This window comes from Elaeis guineensis, chromosome 1 (assembly GCF_000442705.2).
Source record: "Elaeis guineensis isolate ETL-2024a chromosome 1, EG11, whole genome shotgun sequence".
Taxonomy (NCBI): Eukaryota; Viridiplantae; Streptophyta; class Magnoliopsida; order Arecales; family Arecaceae; genus Elaeis; species Elaeis guineensis.
In genome coordinates, this window is record NC_025993.2 from 182,483,038 (window position 1) to 182,504,675 (window position 21,638).

At 40.1% G+C, this 21,638-nt stretch overlaps 1 protein-coding gene and 1 long non-coding RNA gene across 33 annotated transcripts; one reads left to right on the forward strand and one right to left on the reverse strand.

Moving 5' to 3' along the window:
* The first annotated feature begins 924 nt into the window (after positions 1-924).
* On the forward strand, positions 925-11,266 carry LOC105040004 (uncharacterized). 21 transcript variants are annotated; one of them, XM_073250665.1, is made up of 6 exons: positions 925-1,203; positions 1,394-1,517; positions 1,613-1,715; positions 5,578-5,619; positions 9,529-9,873; positions 11,066-11,266. In XM_073250665.1, the coding sequence occupies exons 1-6, from the start codon at positions 1,044-1,046 to the stop codon at positions 11,165-11,167; spliced, it is 876 nt and encodes a 291-aa protein (XP_073106766.1). In that variant the 5' UTR covers positions 925-1,043; the 3' UTR covers positions 11,168-11,266. The 21 variants fall into 21 exon arrangements, 6 of the variants coding, with proteins under 6 accessions (XP_073106766.1, XP_073106762.1, XP_073106765.1 ...); XR_012137838.1 differs by lacking the exon at positions 1,613-1,715 and adding an exon at positions 4,614-4,726 and having other exon boundaries at positions 996-1,517; positions 9,723-9,814; XM_073250661.1 differs by having other exon boundaries at positions 999-1,517.
* A 1,235-nt stretch (positions 11,267-12,501) lies between these two features.
* LOC105040005 (uncharacterized) lies at positions 12,502-15,767 on the reverse strand. Of its 12 annotated transcripts, none has more exons than XR_012137847.1 (9): positions 15,350-15,767; positions 15,208-15,261; positions 14,337-14,528; positions 14,038-14,258; positions 13,822-13,931; positions 13,518-13,612; positions 13,285-13,371; positions 12,829-13,176; positions 12,502-12,711 (listed from the first exon to the last, which is right to left on the reverse strand). It is a non-coding gene; the product is annotated as an uncharacterized lncRNA (long non-coding RNA). The 12 variants fall into 12 exon arrangements; XR_012137845.1 differs by having other exon boundaries at positions 13,285-13,383; XR_012137840.1 differs by having other exon boundaries at positions 13,736-13,931.
* Between the last annotated feature and the right edge of the window lie 5,871 nt (positions 15,768-21,638).

Below are 21,638 nucleotides of genomic sequence, written 5' to 3' on the forward strand. Positions count from 1 at the left end.
TGGGGTATCCAAAAATCAAGAAGAAAGAGTTTTGGGGCGTGGAGATTTAATAGATACAAAATTAGATGTCTGGATTAGAGCAAAGAGAAGAAAAGCCTTCTTGACAAGTAAGGTCCTTTACCAGACATTACCCATTTTACAATTACTCAACAAACATTATATAGACTATAGAAAGATAGTACAAATCTTGTCCTAACCACCAACATCCAACATGGTAAACCTAATGTTCTTTTTACAATTACTCAATAAACATTATATAGACTATAGAAAGATAGTACAAACCTTGTCCTAACCACCAACATCCCACACGGTAAACCTAATGTTCTTGTATTCCGATATAAATGAAATCACAGTATCAAACATTACCCATTTTACAATTACTCAACAAAGATTATTTTAATCATATGTGAAACTCCAAATAAAGATATAAATGAAATCACAGTATCAAACATTACCCATTTTACAATTACTCAATAAATATTATTTTAATCATATGCGAAACTCCAAATAAAGATATAAATGAAATCACAGTACCAGACATTACCCATTTTACAATTACTCAACAAACATTATATAGACTATAGAAAGACAGTACAAACCTTGTCCTAACCACCCACATCCCACGCGGTAAACCTAATGTTCTTGTATTCCACCATCTCCACATTAAATCCTGACAAGCATGTGACGACGCAAAGCCAAAAATTAAAATAAAATAAAACGAGCTTGGAGTTAAAAAGTTTGACACAGTAGATGGGCCACATATGATAAACTCCATATGTACAAGAAGACAACAGCATCCATCATATTCTGCATGTATAAAATGCAATTTTGGTGGAAATAGATGATAAACAAAGGCTCCAATTGAAATCGATGGCACATAGCTCACTGTCACCAATACAAAACAAAAGAAACAGAAACACAAACACAAAGACAGATCAACCTGATTCAAGATAATCAGATGATGTAGACACTTTTTTTTTTTTTTTGAGAAAGTATATTACAAACACAGGCCTTAATCAATAGAATTTAGTTAGGAGAGCCTCATGAGTGTCCCATTGCTCACAGAGAGTTCCAGAGCTAGGGTGTCATCCTCCCCTTCTCTTGAAGGGCTTTTACAGCCGGAGAGAGGCCAACGCAATCGGGAGCCAAGGGCTTCTGCTGCTGGGGGTTCGAATCGACCGATTAATGGGCTTTCTTCTAAAGGTAGGGGGGGCGTCATCCTCTTGTTCGATTTTGGGCAACTCTGTTGAATCTGTACCGGAATCAGAGCCCTCATGGGCCCAGGTTGTTCAAGGTCGGAGGTGCTTCATGTGGGAGATGCCCCGACCTTCTCAGGAGGATATTTCCATCTTGGAAGCCAAGTTTAATGATTTGGTCGTTTTCTCGGAGGTAGAGTTGCAGAGAACTTCCAAGAAGTGGAAAACAGCAGCTGTGGGCAAATTTTTAGGGCAAGGTTTTCCACTTGAGTTTGTCCAGAAGGAGTTGAAGAACCGATGCAGTTGGCGGGTGACTTTCAGGTAAATCCCTTATCCCAAGGCTTTTTATTGTTCTATTTTTCATCTGAGGAAGTCCGTTCGCGTGTTCTTGAACATGATCCTTGGTCGTTGGCTAGACAATTACTGGCTCTTGAATGTTGGAGACCCAACTTCAAACCTTCGAAGGACTCCATCAATAAGGTGAATGTGTGGCTTCGACTTCCTGACTTGCCTCTTGAGGTATGGGATAATGATATGATCCTTAAAATAGTAGCTAAGGCAGGCAAACCGAAGTTTTTGGACCCTTGGACTGCTCGTCAGTCTCGACTAGGGTTTGCCAGAGTTTGCATTCAGCTTGACCTTAGTAGGCCGGTGTGTCCAGGTACTAAGCTCCTTATTAATGATCAAGTTGTCTGGCAAGAATTTATATATGAAGACTTGCCAGACATCTGTTATAGTTGTGGTCATGTGGGAGTTACAATTAACACTTGTTCAAAGTGTGAAGATTAGACTTCAACATAGGACTCATTACTGTATGGACCCCAGATTAGGGCCGCTCGTGTTCCGATATCATCACCTGATAGAGGCGGCAATACAAAATCTTCTTCAATGCCTTCTGCGGCTGTCACTTTAGGTAATCCTTGGCTCACTCCAAAGAAAGTTGCTTCTAAGACCAGTCCTAAGGCTCAATCTTCAACTGATCATTCAAACAACAAGGGAGGAGGTTCTAGATATGCCCCCTGTCTTCGGGTGATGATAACCAGGTAGCTGAAGTAACTCCTATGGAGGGGTTATGTCGGGCATCTCCTCTGACTTATCTAGAGTTGTTGGGTCCAGTTCTAAAGACAAGCACAAAAGGTCGCCCCCTCCTTCAGCCCCAGGTGCAAGATCTTCATCGTCCATCTCTCCTCCACAATCTAAAGTTATTGTTCTTAAGAAGGAACTAGACAAAGATGCTCCCTTTAACAATTCCAGTGCCTTAATCTTATATCCTAAGGGTTCAAGGAAGAAGTTTGGCGACCGTGGGGACCAACCCCAATCGACTGGATGGGTCCTCACTGGTTGCTACTCCTATACCTGACCCATGTACCCTATCAGCTTCTTGTTCTACGTCAGATCCTACTCAACCGAATGGGGCTTCATCGGTAGCTACTTCTCAACCTGTCTCTTCTAGTTCGTCATCTGCCCAGTCTGTATCAGACCATATAGACCTGGTCACTCAGGTAAACCATGTACTGCAATCTCAAGCTGAGCCAGGGCATATAGCTAATCCATATTCAGTGTCAGCTTTTGTGGGTGCTTCTCGGACTGTGTTGAGTGCAGGATTCTCATCCTCCCCTACAAATGTACTTCTGTGGAACCGCAGAGAGGTTGCAAACCCTCATTTCGCAAGTATTCTAGACTCCTTATTACCAAGTACAGCCCAAATATTTGTGGCTTTGTTGAAACAAGGTTGGATATGAGCTCTCTCAATCGAATTCGACGGATGTTTAGACCATTGTGGGATCCTTATATGATTCCTTCCAAGGGTCTCTCTGGTGGCATTATAGTGATCTGGTGTAAAGACCTAGGCCAGGTTACATTTACCCATGTTAATCAACAGGTTTGTTTCGGCACCATATCCTCTCTAGAGTCTTTTTCTTGGATCTTGGTCTTAGTCTATGCCAGTACTCATGGGTTAGAGCGTCATACTTTGTGGCATTCAACTACTCATGTCTTATCCTTGGGTGTGCCTACCCTTTTACTGGGAGATTTTAGTTGTCTTTTGAATTTCCATGATAAAGTGGGTGGTAAACCCTTTTGTCTCAATCGAGATATCAAGGAATTTTGAAGTTTTGTCTCTTCTAAGGATTTGATTGATCTGGGTTTCCAAGGTCCTAAATTTACTTGGTGCAACAATTAGAAGGGCCTGGCTCAGGTACGGGAATGGTTAGACTGTAATAACCCAGAATTTAAAACAAAAAAAAACAGAGGAGGAAGACTCCTAACCGGAGTCTTCTTCCTCTCCGTTTCCGACGAAATCGGAGAGATAGAGTCCGGCACAGGTTAAGAAAACTCCTCTATAAAACCCCCTTCCCCTCCCTTTAGGTCTTTATCATGGGATTTTGAGAGATTATTAAGAGTTTAGAGGGATTTTTCCAAGATTTTTCTGCGAGTTCTTTGAACAGGAAGAAAGGATTGTCGGAGTTCTTCTCGGCTGCCGGAGCTCGAGGTAAGCCCCTCCCCTTCTTCCTCTCCCTCTTCCCTTTCTCCCCTGGCCCAAAGCCTCGCCGCCGGCCACCGTCTTTGTCGAAAATCAGTCGCAAAAGAATCTCCTATTTTCTGAATCTTCCTTTGATTTTTGCCGATCGAACCTTGCCGCCGGCCGTCCATTGCCCACCGCCGCCTCCACCTGTTGCCGGATCTCCGATCAAGCCGCCGGAGCCCGAGCCACCGAGGGGGGGACCTCATGGTCTTCCCCTGTTTCAGCCAAGGGAGGCCGCGGGAAGAAAAGAAGGAAGAAGAAGAAAAGAAGAAGAAGAAGAAAGGAAAAGAAAAAGAAAAAGAAAAAAAAAAAAAAAGAAAAGAAAAGAAAAAGAGAAATAGAAAAATAAAAATAAAATAAAATAAAAAGAAGAAGATTCTCTCTCTACCTTCTCTCTCCAGTTTCTCTCTCTAGATTCTCTCTCTATTTTCTCTCTCTAGATTTTTCTCTCTTTTTGTAGATTTTATCTCTCTAGAATCTTTCTACTCTCTTTGATTACATCACAGACCCTAGGATAAATTTGAAATAAAAATATGATGATTTGAGATTGCTCCGAAATTCGTGCGGTAGATCTGATCGCAGTCCGATTCTATTTGAAATTTGTAACACTTGATTCATATTGAGTCACCCTGATAGGATCTTTGATGATCTCGATCATGATTGCCTTATCGGAAGAATACGAAGATTCTCTCTCCACTTTCTCTCTCTACTTTCTCTCTCTAAAATTTTTTCTTTCTTCATAGATTTTCTCTCTCTAAAATTCTTATGGATCAGTGGAGGATCCAGATACTTAGATAAATCCTAATTTTGATTAATCCTAAGAGAGGTCCTCGATTTGTGTATTAGGATCAATTATCGGTAATTTTTCTATATGTGATTTTTATATTGATCAGGGTTATGAAGAGATGATTGTCTGCATATGATATCAAGTGGAATATTTTGTTAAAAAAATTCATAAATTAAAGAAGAACATTGATTTCTGTGCTTGGATCAGTCACCAGTAAAGGTAAGAATCTCTGTACATGATCATCATTATATATGTTATTTTACCGTTGGTTTTATTTCATTGATTTTGCATCGTTAGATTTGAGTTCGATGAATTTGTTATATCTGAGATATTGTTATTTATTTATGTGATTTTGAGCATGAGTATGTTATATCAATACAAATGTATCAGCGATTGATGGCATGATTGTGTATGACATATTTATTACACTGCAAAAGATGAATTGATTAATGAAGTTAAATATCATAATTTCATGAAAATGAAAAGAAAGAGAAATATGGTTTGGACTGGTCTTGTCATGTGGAATAGCCTGCCAGGAGCTTATGCCTGGGACAGCCCCCACAGGCTTATGTGTGGAAGAATATGATTCGAGAAAGATCATGAAGAATCTGATCCGAGAAAGATCATGAATGATTTGATCCGAGAAAGATCATGGCCACTTTGATCCGAAAAAGATCATGAATATTTCGATCCGAGGAAGATCACAGAAATCGATCCGAATAAAAGATCGTCGCATGATCCTGGTAGTCCAAAGCCAAAGCCAAAGCCAAAGCTAAAGCTAAAGCCAAAAAGAAAGGATTTAAAGATGATGTGATAATAGAAGAAAATAGAAAGATAAGACATGAAATAATCGTTGAATAAAATTGTTTCACTTATTTAACATATGATGATGCATCACTTTTGATAAAACAGATAATCTATAAATGTTTGCAGTATTCTGGACAGTGAACATTGACTTTTATGTGATATTGCCTATCATTATTTTCAGATTATATTATTATATTGGTGTGATGTGAGAATTCTTACTAGGCTGTAAAGCTTACACCCCTTCATCTTTCTTTTCTTCTCAGAGTTACAGGACGTTCATGATTGGCTATGGCTTGGATTTACGGGTGAGCAGAAGGATAAATAGAGTGTCATAGTATTTGATCAGAGAATTGAAGAAGTTTAAATTGTAATTATGCAAGATTTTACGAATTATTGTTGAAATTAATTGTTATGGATGTTAAGGTTGTAATGATTTAATTTGGCCTTGCATATTCTTTAGGGCTTGCTCTAAGGAGTGTGCGGCCATCACGTATCCGATCCGGGTGTTGGGTTCGGGGCGTGACATAGACCGTGGACTTGCTTTAGATAATTGGATTGATCTCTTCCCTAATTCTAGTATCCATCATTTGGCAAGATTTACTTCTGACCATTGTCCTTTACTGATGACGATCCAAACTTATAAGTTGAGATCATCTCCTCCATTTCACTACTTTAACTTTTAGAAGTGCTATCCAAATTTTCATCATCTGGTTCGCAGGTGTTGGCAGGGTGTTGAACAGTTAGCTCCTATAGACCGCCTCTCTTTCAAGCTACTGAAACTTAGACATAAGCATTTTCAATGGAGTAAATTTAAAGTGCATAATCTATATAATCAAATTCTCTATCTTCAGTCACTTGAATCTCAGACTGGCTATTTATCTGATCATCATCACACCCTTCTCCATTGTGTTCAAAATTATAATCGCATTTTATCTATCCAGGAATGTTATTGGAGGTAGAAATCATGCATCCAATGGCTTAAAGAAGGTGATTTGAACACAAATTTCTTTCACCATAGTACTGTTATCCACAATAGACAGTAATCGTATTATTGCTCTTCAAGCGGACACCGGACAATGGGTTTATGAGGAATTTGGTATAAAATCAATACTATCACAGGATTTTCAATCTCGCTACAATCTATTGTTGAATTCTGATGATGTTTGGCTACCCCAGGCTTCATCTGTTCTCTCCCTTTCTCAACAACAATTTCTCATTTCTCTAGTAACTAAAGAGGAGATAGTCAATGCCTTACACTCTATGAATCCTAATAAAGCCCCAGGTCCAGATGGATTTGCAGCCTCCTTTTTTCAAGATTTTTGGCATATTATAGGCAGTGACGTGGTAAGTGTGGTACTTGCTTTTTTCCAAACCTCTTCTATGCCTATATCCTGGAAAGATACATATTTTGCTTTGATACCTAAAAGTCAACACCCTGCTAAGCTTTCTGATTTCCGGTCCATTAGCCTTTGCAACACAATATATAAGCTGGTGGCAAGCATCATGCTTAATCAAATGAGGCTATTCATGACAGACCTCATTTCTTTGAACCAAAGTGCATTTATAGGGGGCCGATCTTTGATGGAAAACATTTTTGTAGTCCAAGAAGTCATGGACTCTCTAGGTAGGGCTGGCCCACCTAGTGCTCTTCTATTGGTCAAGGCTGATTTGGAGAAAGCCTATGATCGAGTACAGTGGAGTTATTTATTAAGAGTATTGAAGCTATTTAACTTCCCTGATCAATTTGTTACTTGGATTGCTGCTTTGGTGCTCAATTCGTGATATGCCCTTCTTATTAACGGATCAACCACTGATTGGTTCTCGATGAAGTGTGGGTTAAGACAGGGATGTCCGTTATCTCCTTTTTCTTTTTCTCCTCTCTTTAGAAATGTTTTTACTCACTCTTCAAGCAGCAGTTCACTCTCAACTTCTCCATCCTTATATTTCAGGATAGAATGGGCATCGTGTATCTCATATTTTTTTTGCTGATGGTTGTCTTCTTATAGCTAGAGCAACCATTCGTGATGCCATTAATGGACTCATATTGTCACTATTCAGGTCAATCGGTAAATACATCAAAATGTTTTATCATCATTAGTCCTTCGGTTGACCCATCTGTCAAGAGAACCATTTCATCTATCTTTGCTGTGCCCCGTAAACGAGGAGTTTTGGAAATACTTGAGAGTTTCAATTACTTATTCTAAGTTACGGCCATCTGATTTTAATTTTATTACTGAAAGGTGTTGGCTAAAATTCTATCTTGGAAGTGGAAAGCACTATCTTTTGCAGGGAGGTCTACACTTCTTCAATCGGTGTTATTCTCCATTTCAATACATATGTTAGCCTCTCTTCCAGTTCCGATTTCCATTGTGGTCTATTTAGAACGAGAAGTCCGTTGACACTCCTCTTCCAATCACGGGTTTCACCTCATCTCTTGGGAAACTGTTTGTCCATCCAACAAAACTGGAGGTTTGGGATTCTTCTCATTACGGCAGCAGCAGGCTATTTTACTAGAAAAAATAGCAGCTAAACTCATATTGCAACCTTTTTCCCTTTGGGCACAACTAGTTTACTCTAAATATAACTTTCAACGTTCTTGGGTAGCCTATTGTCCTCCTGCTCATTGTTCACCTATGTGGCGCAAAATTGTTTCTACTGGCCATCGTCTTCAATTTCAATTTATGTGGCTGATTGGTAATGGATCTGCAATTAATGCATGGAAGGATCCTTGGCTTTCTAACATACCACTGTGTCGGTGGCCCTCATATACCAACGTGGCTGTTGATCTCAGTAACTTTACTGTGGCTGACTTTATTTTACCGAATAATTCTTGGAATATGCCCCTTTTGGCTACCCTTTAACAGCAATATGTTGACTGCAATTACCTTTATACCGCTTGTGCAGCTACATTGGCCTTACCAATTCGGTTGGGCTCAATCACGAGCATCAACTATCTCCTCTAAAGATGTTGCTGTTGCTCTCATGCAGCCTTCAACTGTTCCATTTAATTTCCACACTGGTTGGATCTGACATCTGTCCGTGCCAAAACGAGTGAAGTGTTTTTGTTGGAAGTTGTTTTGGCAACGCTTACCAACAAAAGAACTGTTGCTTTATCTAAATATTCTGTATACCAATTTTTTTGCATGTGACCTGTGTTCTAATTGTGTGGAGAATTGCCAACATGTTATAATTACTTGTGCATTTGCCCAACAATGCTGGGTCCTCTTGCGCCAGCAGTATAGTAGTCCCATCCCTTTTTCCTTGCCAGATCTGTATACTTATCTATCTAATTCTAGAGTATCAAAGAGGATGAAATCTCTCATAGCTTATATGGCATCACTAATTTGGTATGCAGGAAATCAGAGGATTTTTCAAGCTCGCTACCTTACTTCATTGCATCTACTGCATCTATGCATTTGTTTTGATATAGATCAATCTTCTGCATCTATAGCTCCTCCACACCTAATGTATTCCCAACAAAGGTACTGGGGAATTCCTCAGTTGGGTAACCAGCATCCTTCTTATCCAAAACTTATTTCTTGGATTCCCCCTCCCTTTGGGTATAACATCATTAATTTTGATGGAGCTACAACAACGGACAGATCGGCTGCTGGGTTTATTATCCGAGATCATGATGGTTCACTGCTGGTAATTGGGGGCAAACTCCTTCCTAAATCTTCGGTTCCTTTTGTAGAGCTTATTGGCACTTGGGCTGCTGTAAAATATCTAGTTACATGCTTTAATACTCAAGCAATTTCGATTTAGGGTGACTCTTCTGTTGTTATATCTTGGCTTCATAAACTGCACCATAACTGAATGAATCTAACTTCCTGGATGTTAGATTTAGCTTCGTGGCTTCCCTGATTTTCATCTGTTAAAATTTCTCACATTTGCCGTGAAGAGAATCAGGCGGCTGATTGGGCAGCCTCTTATGCTTTATCAGGTGGTTTTTCTTTTGACTCACACCTTCTGCCTCAACATCCAGATTTGGTTCATATTTTGTTGGCAGGCCTATTCTATAGCATTCCCAAAGCATGGAATCAATGTTTACAGCTAAGCTTACCACTTTCGACCGATCCGCTCCAATCAGCTTTATCAATTATATTTGCTGTGGCTTTGCAGCTGGTTGGAAGGTCTTCGTATTACATGCTATTCTTTGTTATTTCATGGATATTTACAGATCCTGTTATGATGCAGTCTTACTTCATTTGAAGGGTCCACATGCTTATCATTGCCTCCGAGCTTATGGTTATCTTGTTCAATGCTACATTTCCCTGATTTTGGAATTGGCTGATCACTCCACTCATGGCGAACAGACAGGATGTTTTTCCTCTCAGTTGTATGATTTATACTTAATTGGTGCCATGTTGCTGCTGACTTCATTTATGTGCTTGTTCTTCATCTACAGTGCCTGGCTCACGAGCTCTCAAAGGATTAGACGGCTGCTCAGATTTTCTTGCACTATTCCTCCCACTACCAGATTCCGCTTATTCGGAGCATGTGTGTACAGCTTTCTAATTCTCCAGTTATTACTTCTCCAATTTTCTTTATGTGATTGGGTATGGATTCTGCAGAAACTGGTTTCTATTTTCAGTTTACTTTTGGTGTACAGGTTGTTTACTCCTTACTCTATGGTGTTATGTATTTTGGAATGTAAACTGTCAAGGTGATGCTAATGAAGAATCTCTTTCAAAAAAAAAAAAAAAACACACAGGGCCTTATTAAGGCAGCTTCAGGAGGAATGGGGTGTGGTAGTTATAAGAGAGCAAATAAACCTGGAGAAAGTTGTCTGGTTCATAATATTAAGCAACAGAAGGGATCTAAAACATTCAAATTGAGAACAGAGAAGCAACAATTCCAAAATATATGCTATTTTATCATCGGATAGGAGGGCATCGAGTAGGGTTTTGACATTTAGAGCATAAGGCAATGAGTTTGATTTATCACTAATTGAGATAAGAATCCATGTACATGATTATCACTATATATGCTATTTTACCGTTGGTATTGTATTATTGATTTTGCATCGTTGAATTTGCTATACTTGAGATACCGTTATTGCTTATATGATTTTTAAGCATGAGTATGTTATGTCAATATATATATATATCTATGATTGATGGTATGATTATATGAATATGATATATCTATTTTAATCACACTGTAAATCAGAATTGATTTGGTAAAATTAATATATAATAATTAAATAAAAAAATAAAAAATATAGTTTGAACTAGCCTCATCATGTGGAACAGCCTGTCAGGAGCTTATGTCTGAGACAGCCCATCAGGAGCTTATGCTTGGGACAGCCCCTCATAGGCTTTCGTACGTGGGACAGTCAGTCAGGAGCTCATGCTTGGGACAGTCTTGAAAGGCTTATAAGTGAAAATTTGATCGAATGGAGACAGACATGATTTGGATTAGTTCAAAGTCGAAAAGGATAGAAGATTATCAAACTGAAGTTGTGGAAAGATGAATCAGATGTTAAGACCTTGTAAATCAATGTTGATAAAGACCTCACTTGATGGTATATGATGATCTATTATTTATTAAATACATGTTTATGTCAGTATTTGAGTTATTATATATATATATATATATATATATATATATATATATATATATATATATAAGTCTTTACAAAATTATATTGGTATTAATATATTTTTCACTTTATCTATTAGTCTGATGTACATGTACAGTGATTCTTACTGAGCTGAAGAAGCTCATATTCTTTGTTTTGTTTTTCAGACTCATAGGATGCTTAGTTCGGATGGATTGGGCGAGAGAATAAATACTGAAGCTTTTAGTAGTTTAGCTAGTTTAAATTCTCTGATATCAATGAACATTTGAATGATTGTATTTGAACAAAGTTTACTATTTGATTTGGAGATGTGACTCGATTGATATGTTTGATATTTATTTGATTATTTAAAATAATTGAGTTTATAATTATTTAGGTCTTACATAATCTCTATGGTACTGCTCTAGAGATTGTGTGGCCGTATCTGGATTCAGGATGTGACAACAAAATCTTTCTTGAATTCTTTGTTGCTGAATGTATAGTGTTCCTTGGCAGAGTGTTTGTAGAGATTTGCGTTGTTTGTTGCATGCAAATATTTTGGACATAGAGATTAAGAATTTCTTAAGATTTTTGATGCCGGTTAACACCAATCAACACGAAGCAGCTTATTACCGTTATCATCATATTTGCTTGACAAAGCAAATGGAGCCTCGAAAGAATTGGAGGGACATAAATGCTATTTGTAAGCTTTTATTTGGAAACATGTTTCATTCACCTTACCACATTGGTCACATACATAACTTACAGGTTGTAGGAGCCTCCTTTCTAAATCTTAGTGAATTAAATTGAACAGCGTATTTAGTATCTGCCACTCATGCTCACGCTCTTGCCAAGCATTTGGTTTGGTCAAGTAGAATAGTGTCAATTAGAAACATCCATCAAGTCCATTGCTCTTGAGTCAATATGAAACTCCTACCCTTTTTACCAGCATCCAACGTTTCCATTTAAGCCTCCTTTGTGTGAACTTATTCATCGAAATTTGTGTGCAAAAGCCTAGCGTCTCCCAACTCCAAACATCCAAGTCAAATAGAGCAATTTTACTATTACGCCAAGACTTGCCTCTATTAAATATACGTAGATAATATGATTTCAATTTCTGTCATAGTATAGCGTGTTAGCAATTACATATGAAGCGTATGAAACTATCACTACAGTAAAAAGGATAATAGGTGACGCTAATAAAGCTTTTTTTTCTGACGCTAATAAGTGTCGGCAACAACCGTCCCGAAGCTTCAAAAAGTGTTGCGGAAGCGTTGTGTATACAAGCATGAAGACATAACATGTTGATGCTTTTAAAAAGCATCGGAAAGTTTCATGCCGATCAGAAGCTTAAAATTTGCTGACAACACTCAGGTGCGGTGTGTCCCGACGCTTTTTAATAACATTGGTAAGCATCGTTAATAAGTGACTAGCAATGCTTCTAAGCATCGTTAACAGAGGGATTAACGATGCTTAAAAGCATCGTCAGTTCTTTTTTTTAAACAAAATACGTATAGAAATATGAATACAAAATTTTCTGTACAAAATTATATCAATTAAACAATATAAATCTGTACAAATAACACCACCCATGACAAAAGCAAACACCAATAGCAAATTTGGGTTAAAAGATATTGTTTTATATAAATAAAAACAAAGTGTTGATGTTGGTCCATTACAATCAAAAGTTCAACAAAATAAAAGCATACAGAAAACATGGGGCTACAAAAAAAAAAAAAAAAAAATGTCAATCATCTGCAGGTAGATGGTCGTCGCTGTCTCCATGAATGCCTGACGTGCCGCCGTTTCCACGAGTGCCTGACGTAACGGGAGCCTACAAGAAACATATAAAAAGCTTGAGTTGCAAATCCATATATAAAAATGTATTAATCATTAAATTGACACAAAAACATATATTTAATAATATGTGTTTACTTGAGATGAGGCGTACATATGTAACAAAAATGTAAGCCGATCAATCTGCTCCCTCATGATCTACGTCTCGGCACAATTCTGTCTCATCTCCTCCATCTCAGCAGCATCACTCTATCTAATCTGCTCCATCTCCGCCTCGAGTCTGCGGACGCTTGAATCCTGAGCATCTACTGTAGCATCCTGCGTATATCTGTTCACCGCAGATAATTGAGTAGGGGTGACTCCTACTCCATAACCCCTCTCACTCGACTGTAGCACCGGTCCCATCAACTTTGTGAACACCTCGGCCTTCATGCAACTCTGCTATGTTCATACGGCTCTGGACTCGTCCTCATGCTCCACAATGAGAGATGTAGCCCTCTCCCTATATTTATTTTAAAAATAAGAGTTATAAATTAATGTTTAACAAAATCAAACTAAAATCATTGCACAAAATAGAATATTAATAATACCATACATATAAATCCCTCACCTCATCCCAAACAAAAGTGCCATCGTGATGAGTATGAGTCATCCGGTAAAACTCCAGTTTATTAGGTTCCCTCCCATGCTCATCTACCTACATGAACAACTTAAAAAAAAAAAAAATTTAAGTATCATGATACATGCATGGTCCACGATACATAATGATGTTAGTTTCATAAAAAAATATAAGTGTTTCAACATAAAAAGCATAAGTTAATTATGAAATTATAAAGAACATACGGACTCCGATATCAGAGTCATGCATAACTCTTTGACCCCATTGTACGAGGAACAGACTGAACTGCTCGTGCAGTTCTACCAATATTAAAATAAGTCTGCAAAATAAAGTAAACAATTTGTTATATCCTAAGAGGAAAGCATTAAATGTATAATGTACAATATAAATTAATATATTTATAATATATTTAAAAGAAAGGGACAATGAACCAATAATGAACCTGTGCCCTCTCAGAGAATCAATAATGGACCAGCTCCAAGGATACATTAGGAGGACAATTCCTAGCAACCTCCTCCTCTATCATACCTGCTCGTCTCATGTAGTCCCTCTTCAAGTGTGATTTATATTCTTTCCATTTGCGGTTGAAAGACTTCGTTACAAAATCATGACTTGGATGGAGGGAGTACGAACTTACTCTACAAATAAAAAATATGTTAAATCAAATAAATAATGTAAGTATTTAACAATTAAAATATAATATGAAATTCAATTCATTATCTGTATAACTCGGAGGAGCTCAACTTTGTACGTTGGAAGCATGCCATTCCATTTTGCATAGCCCAATGGATATAGCTGAGGCTTCAGAGCAACGGTCCCCAAAAATGAAATCAATAAGCTGGCAACTTTCTTAACTGACTGACATTGCTGATTGCACTCCACAACAATCCTCTCGCCCTCACGCAACTACCACACATCTCGCACTACTGTGGGTCTACGTTTGGGGCGTACTCTCCCGGATCTGTCTACAAAAAATATGTAAAAGTAACGAAGTACTGAACATACATGGAATCAAATCAAATGAAATGAAAGACATAAAGTACCCTGAACGTATAGCTCATCATCTGTCTGATGAACAGGAGGATCGTGCTGTGCTGATGATGGAGGACAGGGCTCGGAATGCTGTGCAGAAGAACTGGCCTCAGGCTGCTGCGCTGAAGAAGAGGTACCGGCCTCTGTCTGTAAAAACTGGAACTCCACAACAGCATATCGTCCCCTGCGATGCATGATGTCACCTAGCATTTACATAAATAAAAGTCAGAATCAGTTAACATAAATAGTAATTTAATATAATAATTAATACAAATTATATACATCATAAATATTTATTACCAATAACAATCAAGCAGTAGTGTCTCCTTCATTTTTCATCTTAACAAATGTCGCTGTGGCATTTAAATCATCAGCTGGCACAAAATTGTAAGGCATACATTGCGTATAAGTGTCATGGTCATTATCTTTCACTTGGTTTCCCATATCATATAAGTCTCTAGGTTTCATTTTGCTTCCATGCAATACAAATTTTATTAAAATTAACTCATAATTAATGCTGCTCGGCACCTTCCATCAGTCTGAGCGCATAGGGTGTGCGAGGGCTGGATGCCTTGGATGCCAACTGGGACCAAAAGCTCGAGCGTGCAGGGCCGAAACCCAAGTCCAATGCATCTAATTAATTAATTAATTAATTAATTAATTAAATAAGAAATTAAACTTACTATTCTAAGGATCAACAAGTTTTTATTGTTCTGTAAAATTTAACCAATAAACAATGCATTCCGGTCCAAAAACCATCTACCATAAAATGGGATCCTAGGAATCTGACTCTACCTTATAAAAACCAAATAAATACGCATCTGATCACTGTTTTCATCATTAAAAAACCAAAAATATGCTATGGATTGCACAGGAAGGTACCTCTGATTCGGATGGCAGCGCGTGTAGGTGACTGGTCCAAGCCCTTTAGATGCCCTGCAAGAAGCAAAAACAAGCACAAAAACGGTCAAAGAAAGCCATCAACTATGAGAAAAAGAGACGGAAAGAGAGAAGGAGAGGAAACCTATATGCATCGGGAGGGGGGAAGGGGGCTGTTGCGGGAGGGCCGGGGAGGGGGGGCGGCAGGTGCTGCGGTTAGGGCCGCATGTGGGGGGAGGGGAGGGGGCTAGCGGGTGTGGCTGTTAGGGCCGCTGGAGAGGGGGTGGGGGGGGCACTGCGGTCACCGGGAGGGGAGGGGGGGCTGTCGCGGGCGAGCGGGTCGGGGAGGGGGCGGCGGTTAGGGCCGCGGGAGGGGGGAGGGGAGGGGGGGGCTGCGGTCACCGGGGGGGTTGGGAAGCGAGGGGCGCAGAGGACAACCGGCGGCTGGAAGAGGGGGAGGTGGTCGGGGAAAGCGAGAGGCGCCAGAGGAAAGCGGGAGGCCGGGATGGGTGCCGGCGGCCGGGGAGCGAGGCACACGGAGGACCACGGGCGGTTATCACCACTAGCACTCGTAACTGGTAGCAAAAATTATATTTATAGTGTCCAAAACGTCGGCAAAAAACACTGTCGGGAATTTACTATTTTACTGTAGTGTTATAAGCTGTTTGAAGAGGGAGGTTATCACCACTAGCACTCACGTAACTGGTAGCAAAAATTATATTTATAGTGTCATCCCTTCCCAGTATTTGCATAAAAGTAATGTTATTAAACCCGGCTCGGACTTTGACCCGCACAAGACACCTGGTCAGTGGATCAACGGTCCAACTGTCGGTTCAATGGTTGAACCAATAGAGGGATCCATACGGAGGAGGAGGCGGAGGGGGGAGAGAGTCGAGTGGAGGAGGAGGCAGAGGGGGGATGTCCTGGACGAGGAGGAGACGGAGGGGGTCGAGTAGAAGAGGAAGAGACAGAGGAAAGATGTTCCGGATGGTAGAGGAGGAGGAGGTGGAGGAAAGCGGAGGAGGAGGTGGAGGGGAGGTTCTGGATAGAGAGAAGGAGATGGAGGGGGTCGAGCGGAGGAGGAGGAGGCAGAGGGAAGATGCCCCGGATGGCGGAGGAGAAGAAGACGGGGGGGGAGGAGGGGAGGGGTCGAGCGGAGGAGGAGGAGGCAGAGGGAGGTCTCGATCGATAGAGAAGGAGGCGGAGTGGGTCGAGTGAAGAATAAAGAAGTGGAGGGAGGAGGTCGCAGATGGAGGAGAAGGAGGCGGAGGGACCGATCTTGCATCTATTCACTAGAGATTTGAAAAAAAAAAGAGGTTACGCTGCTGTTACTCATCGGAGCTCCGATCGTCCTCGTCGGCCCGTCCACACTCTCCGTTCGCCGCGGCCGCTGCCGACTTGGTCACTGAGGAAGGAAGCCGGGAGCCTGGGATCGAAAAGTTGAAGACTCGAAGGCAAAGCCGAAGGGACGATCAGGACGGGAGATAAAATGAAACCGGATTTGCCTCGATCGGATTTTATCGGGTCCGATGGTTTGCGGTCCAACTGGCCGGTTCACTCGAATTTTATCGATTTTTAAGCGCATCTGGTTCAATTAGGCAACCGGTCCGGTCCCATGGCTGGATCATCAGGTTTTCGGATGGACCGGTCGGGCCGGGCCGGGCCGGGTTTAACATTGCATAAAAGGACTCCGGTTGCATGGGCCCAATCGGAAGTGCACAACAGAGACAATAACGCTTTACTTCCAGCAGCATAGGGCGTGGACCCTAATTTGTGATAGCGTGGCTCAATCAAAAGTGAGTAATGGAATTGGTAGCAGGTAGCGGCAACAGAGAAACTGCATTAATCTCTACTCTGTTAAAAATAACAATTCTAAATCTGGGTACATTTTTAAGTTTTTTATAACTTACGCTATAAAATTTTTCAGTCATGATGAACAGCTAAAATAATATAAACCACAGGAAAATTATGGAAAGGGGCAATATTTTAAATACCTTGTGTAATACGTAGTCTAATATAACAATCAAGCTTTTAAGACTTTATTTGGCACATGGAAAAAAGATATGCCCCTGTATGAATAGTAAAATAGATATTACAACCCCTTTTTGTCTAGTCTTGCGCTGATGGTACCCGTCTTCCTTTTGAGAAGCCCTACTTTTTGCTAGGGATGGAGGCAGGATTATTTCGCTAGGGGACTGATATAAAATTTTAAATTATCAAAGTGTTTTTAAAATGCACAAAGATGTAGTTAGACTTGCGCTTTGCAATAAATAAGGAAGCTATAACACTTCATTGGATGTATTGCAAATAAAGGTCCTTTTTATTTTTTATAAAAGTAAAAGGGTCCTCACAATTACAATGACTTATTTCATATGTAAATAAGATGTGAAATAAAGTTTGGAGCTAGATGATTAAAATAATAAAGAGCTTAATGGAAAGACCAAGCCATCTAATTATTTTGGCAATATGATTAACCAAGATCAATGACTGAAATTTTACTGGCCACTAACAGAAAATGTTGGCATAGCGTTTGGGGTTTATCTAAAAAAAGTAATGAAATATATGTAGATCACCTGTAATGTCACAAAAGCATGGGCAATGAAATTTTAATGATTTAGAAACCAAAACTAAGAGAGCATCGAATAATGTATAAAAATATTTCGAACCTAATAAATTTTAAAAAATAAAATCTGAAAATAGATGGAAAAACAAAATAAATAAGAAGAGCAAGAAGCGTACCCGTACTATAGTAACCTCATCCCCCCTGTCAAATGGCGCCTAAAATAAAATGGGAAAGAAAACCGTATCCATCCGAGTTGGCTGGTAGGATCCAAATATTTTGACTACTTCATCAAATACCCATCTATTTATATCTTTCACAAGTGACTTAGGAGGGCGTACATGTTGTCGTTCTCCAATGGAAGTGATGGTGGCGTGGTAGAACTCAGAAAAGATACGGAAATTCTTCTCAAAAGGAGGGAGAGGGAGCGAAGCATGGTCGAGTATTATATTCAAGCCATGGAGGAATCCGATCACAATTCACCAAATACAACTGGAAAATGCTTCTTCCAGAGAAGCTAAAAATTTCCAATTGGCTAGCCTTTAACAATCGAATCCTGACGGCAGAGAATATAAGGAAAACGAAGATCACCTCCCCCACCCCTTCTGTTTGGTTTGCTGTTCTGAGGAAGAAACAACGGATTGCGTACCACTAATCTGCCACTTCTCTGCTGGCATCTGGCTTCTGATCGCTCAAAAGCTTTGAATCCCAACTACTCCAAAAACAGTCGTTGAGTTATGGAATTGTTGGCGAGATCAATTACCCATAAACATGCCAACTAGCTAGATAGCCTGGCAATAGTTGTCTATTGGATCGTTTGGAAAGAGCAAATGGTAGGCTATTCCATTTCGAAGTTCTCTAGCAAAATGTGGTGTTCACTGCATCCGCAGCTAAGAAGCTCCACTTCTTGCTATGGAGGTAACGTTGGGGAGAATCCAAAAAGAAAACTCAAAATTTTTTTAATATTTTTTCAAATATTTTAATATTATTTTTTAATTTTATCATTTAAATATTTTAATCTCTTTATTATCATTATGTTAATTTATTACGGTCAATCCCTTGTTGCGTCTGTTGCTGGTGAAGAGCACTTGCAAAATGAAGTCCGCACTAACCGAAATTGTGTTCGTTCAGAGACCTTCCGATGCTTAAGTCAGTAGAGAGTGGTGAACAGCAGATAAGTATTAAAAGTGGTAGAGTATCAATCCAGAATTACCTTATTAAATACTGTTAATTTATTTCCTTTTATAGACAAGTAGTTGGAAACCGTCTGTAACGGTTAAATACGTGGATTCCGCTCATTTCGGCATTATGTGATCATGGGATGGGTGGTTATACCCGTCACTGATCTGTTCTGACCATTATATGCTTTCTACGCTGGCAGTTTTAAGTAAGCCGACTGTACGTTGGTAGTTGTGGAAGTCCGAATAAATATTGGTCGGTAACTCTGATATATTGATGGTCATCGATCTGAGATCAGTCGAGTTGTCATAGCTGTATTTGTTGATAGCTGAGATTAGTCGACTGTCAGTCAGCCAATCGATTGACAGTCGATAGATCGTGCTTATAAGGCCGATCAAAGGTCAGTATCGGGGAGTCGGCTAAATCACCCCAACAGTTGCCCTCCATTCTCAAGTCCAAGGTAGTTTGACATGTGTGTTGTCACATGCTCTATCACGTTGGATGAAGGAAGTTGCCACGTGTTATCTCGAGCCTCGATTCGGTTGTAGGCATTAATGATTTTTCAAAAAATGAAAGGTCTCCAGCCATTTTATTGTTTCGATAACTGTGAGATTATCATTGGGGTGTCGCTTCGGGAAAATAATCCGACGTCCGAAAAATTTGGATGATTTGATTCTCACTAGTAGATTTTGATCATGTGTCTAGATATCATTGGCTCTATACCGTTCATGCGGATAATGGTGAGGTGGCGTGATCTGGGAGTAGGTGCGTCAAACCGTTCGATCAATGATCGGTCTTGATATAGCCACGTGTCGACATCTGAAAAAATTCTGATTTGAATGACTTCATCCAGACCATTGAGGGGTCTTATATATATAAAGTTGCTTTCTTTTGGACTTTCTGCTTTTGCATTCATCATTCTCCTCTGCAATAGAAGGTTCTGCCCTAGTGTTAGGAGCTTTCGAAGTTTTTCTGTTCTTCGCGTCATGCCTAGTTCCAGGTTGAGTTTTCATTCCTCCCTCTTAGGTTTTTGTTCTTTTTTTTCTAGGTTCTTTTATTTCTAATGGCAAGTAAGAAAATGAAAGCTTCATCTTCTCAGGATACTTGGTCAGAGAATTCAATCGACGATTCTCCTTCGGGTTTGGAGACGGAAGTCTCTTCTTTGTCTGGGCCTAATATCGAATGGCTCTGAAAATAGTATTATATCCCGAAGCAATATCAGCTTTCTGCTCTTGATCCGGACGGTCAGGTGAACTCTTCTCCTCCGGGCCAGGTTGCATTCTATGTTGAGGACCTTCAAGCTGGTCTTCGATTTTTGATTTCGGAGTTCGTCCGAAATCTTCTTGATTATTACAGTCCTTGTCCTACTCAGCTGGCTTCGAACTCCATCCAGTTGATTATCAGCTTCGCCTTATTGTGTCATCTTATCCCGACCAATCCTCACCTTTTGTTTCTTCTTCTTCTCCTGGGGGCTTTCCTTCATGCTGGGGTGATCTGAGAACTAGTCCCAACGAACATAGTCGGGTGGATCCATCAATCGAGAAGACTTTCTCCGACTTAAAGATATGAAAGTTCCATCGCAATGAAAGCTGATGACAAAGCAGGCTCTCTATGATGTTGGACTTAGTTCGATAATTTTTTTAGATATAGCATAATCGATCACGTCACTTTTCTCTTTGTTTGTTTCTGAATTTTATACTAAACTTTATCTTTTGATTGCAGCCATGCAGACGAGAGCATGAGTTTCGACTGCTGACATCCACTTACATGCTGCTAAGAAGAGGGTAGCAACTAATGATAGATCCTCCCGACCATCGAGAAAAAGTCGAGTTGATTTTCAGTCGGTACCGGTAAGGGAACCCGACGTTCCGTCGGTGACAGCTTCCAAGCCAGTTATAGCATTGTCGGCTTTGATAACACTTCCTCCGATTGAAGTGCCGTCAGTTGGAGTCGAGACGGTGAGAGACAAAGATGCTACGACAGAACCATCAGTGGCTCCATCAGTGGGGGTTTGGGTTGAATCAGAAGTCATGGCTGAACCAGAACAATCTATTGCTGCACCAGCTATTCCTCTAGCAGAGCGGTCTCGGGTGCAGTCAAGAACCAATTTTATGGCGGTCTCAAGCACAGACCGCCGACTGGGGACCGGAGAAAGGCACCGGCTACTTCTGCCGATGATGGGTCATCTGCGGGCCTCCCCATCTTCTTCAACATCTGAATCCCTGTCGGTGAGTTGGCTTTGGCCAATCCATCATTAGCCAAATGACTCATCAAAGTCGCACTTCTCCCGACTGGTTGGGAGAATAGGAGAAATCGGATAGTGTCCGAAATATTTTCTTCATTTTATCCAGCGATGCTTGGGGTAAGTTTCCAACATTCCTCTCCTCTCTTTGTTTTTTTGATTTGACTTATCTTTTTTTTTAGTGGGCGCACGATATGTACGCTCTAGAGAGCAGATATCAAAAAATCATCGATCCTCGTCAGGCATAGATGGACAAAGTGGTGGCTGCCAACGTCGAAAAGACTGCTGTCATTGAATAACTTCAGACGACAACTAAATGGAAGAAGATGCTCCAAAAAGAGATCTCCCATATGACGGTCGACCTGTAGTCCTCCAAAGCCAAATTTGAGTCAGCTAGTCAGAGCATCGCATCTCTCAAATTTTGGATCAAGAGCAAGAAGCATTTCATCAGTC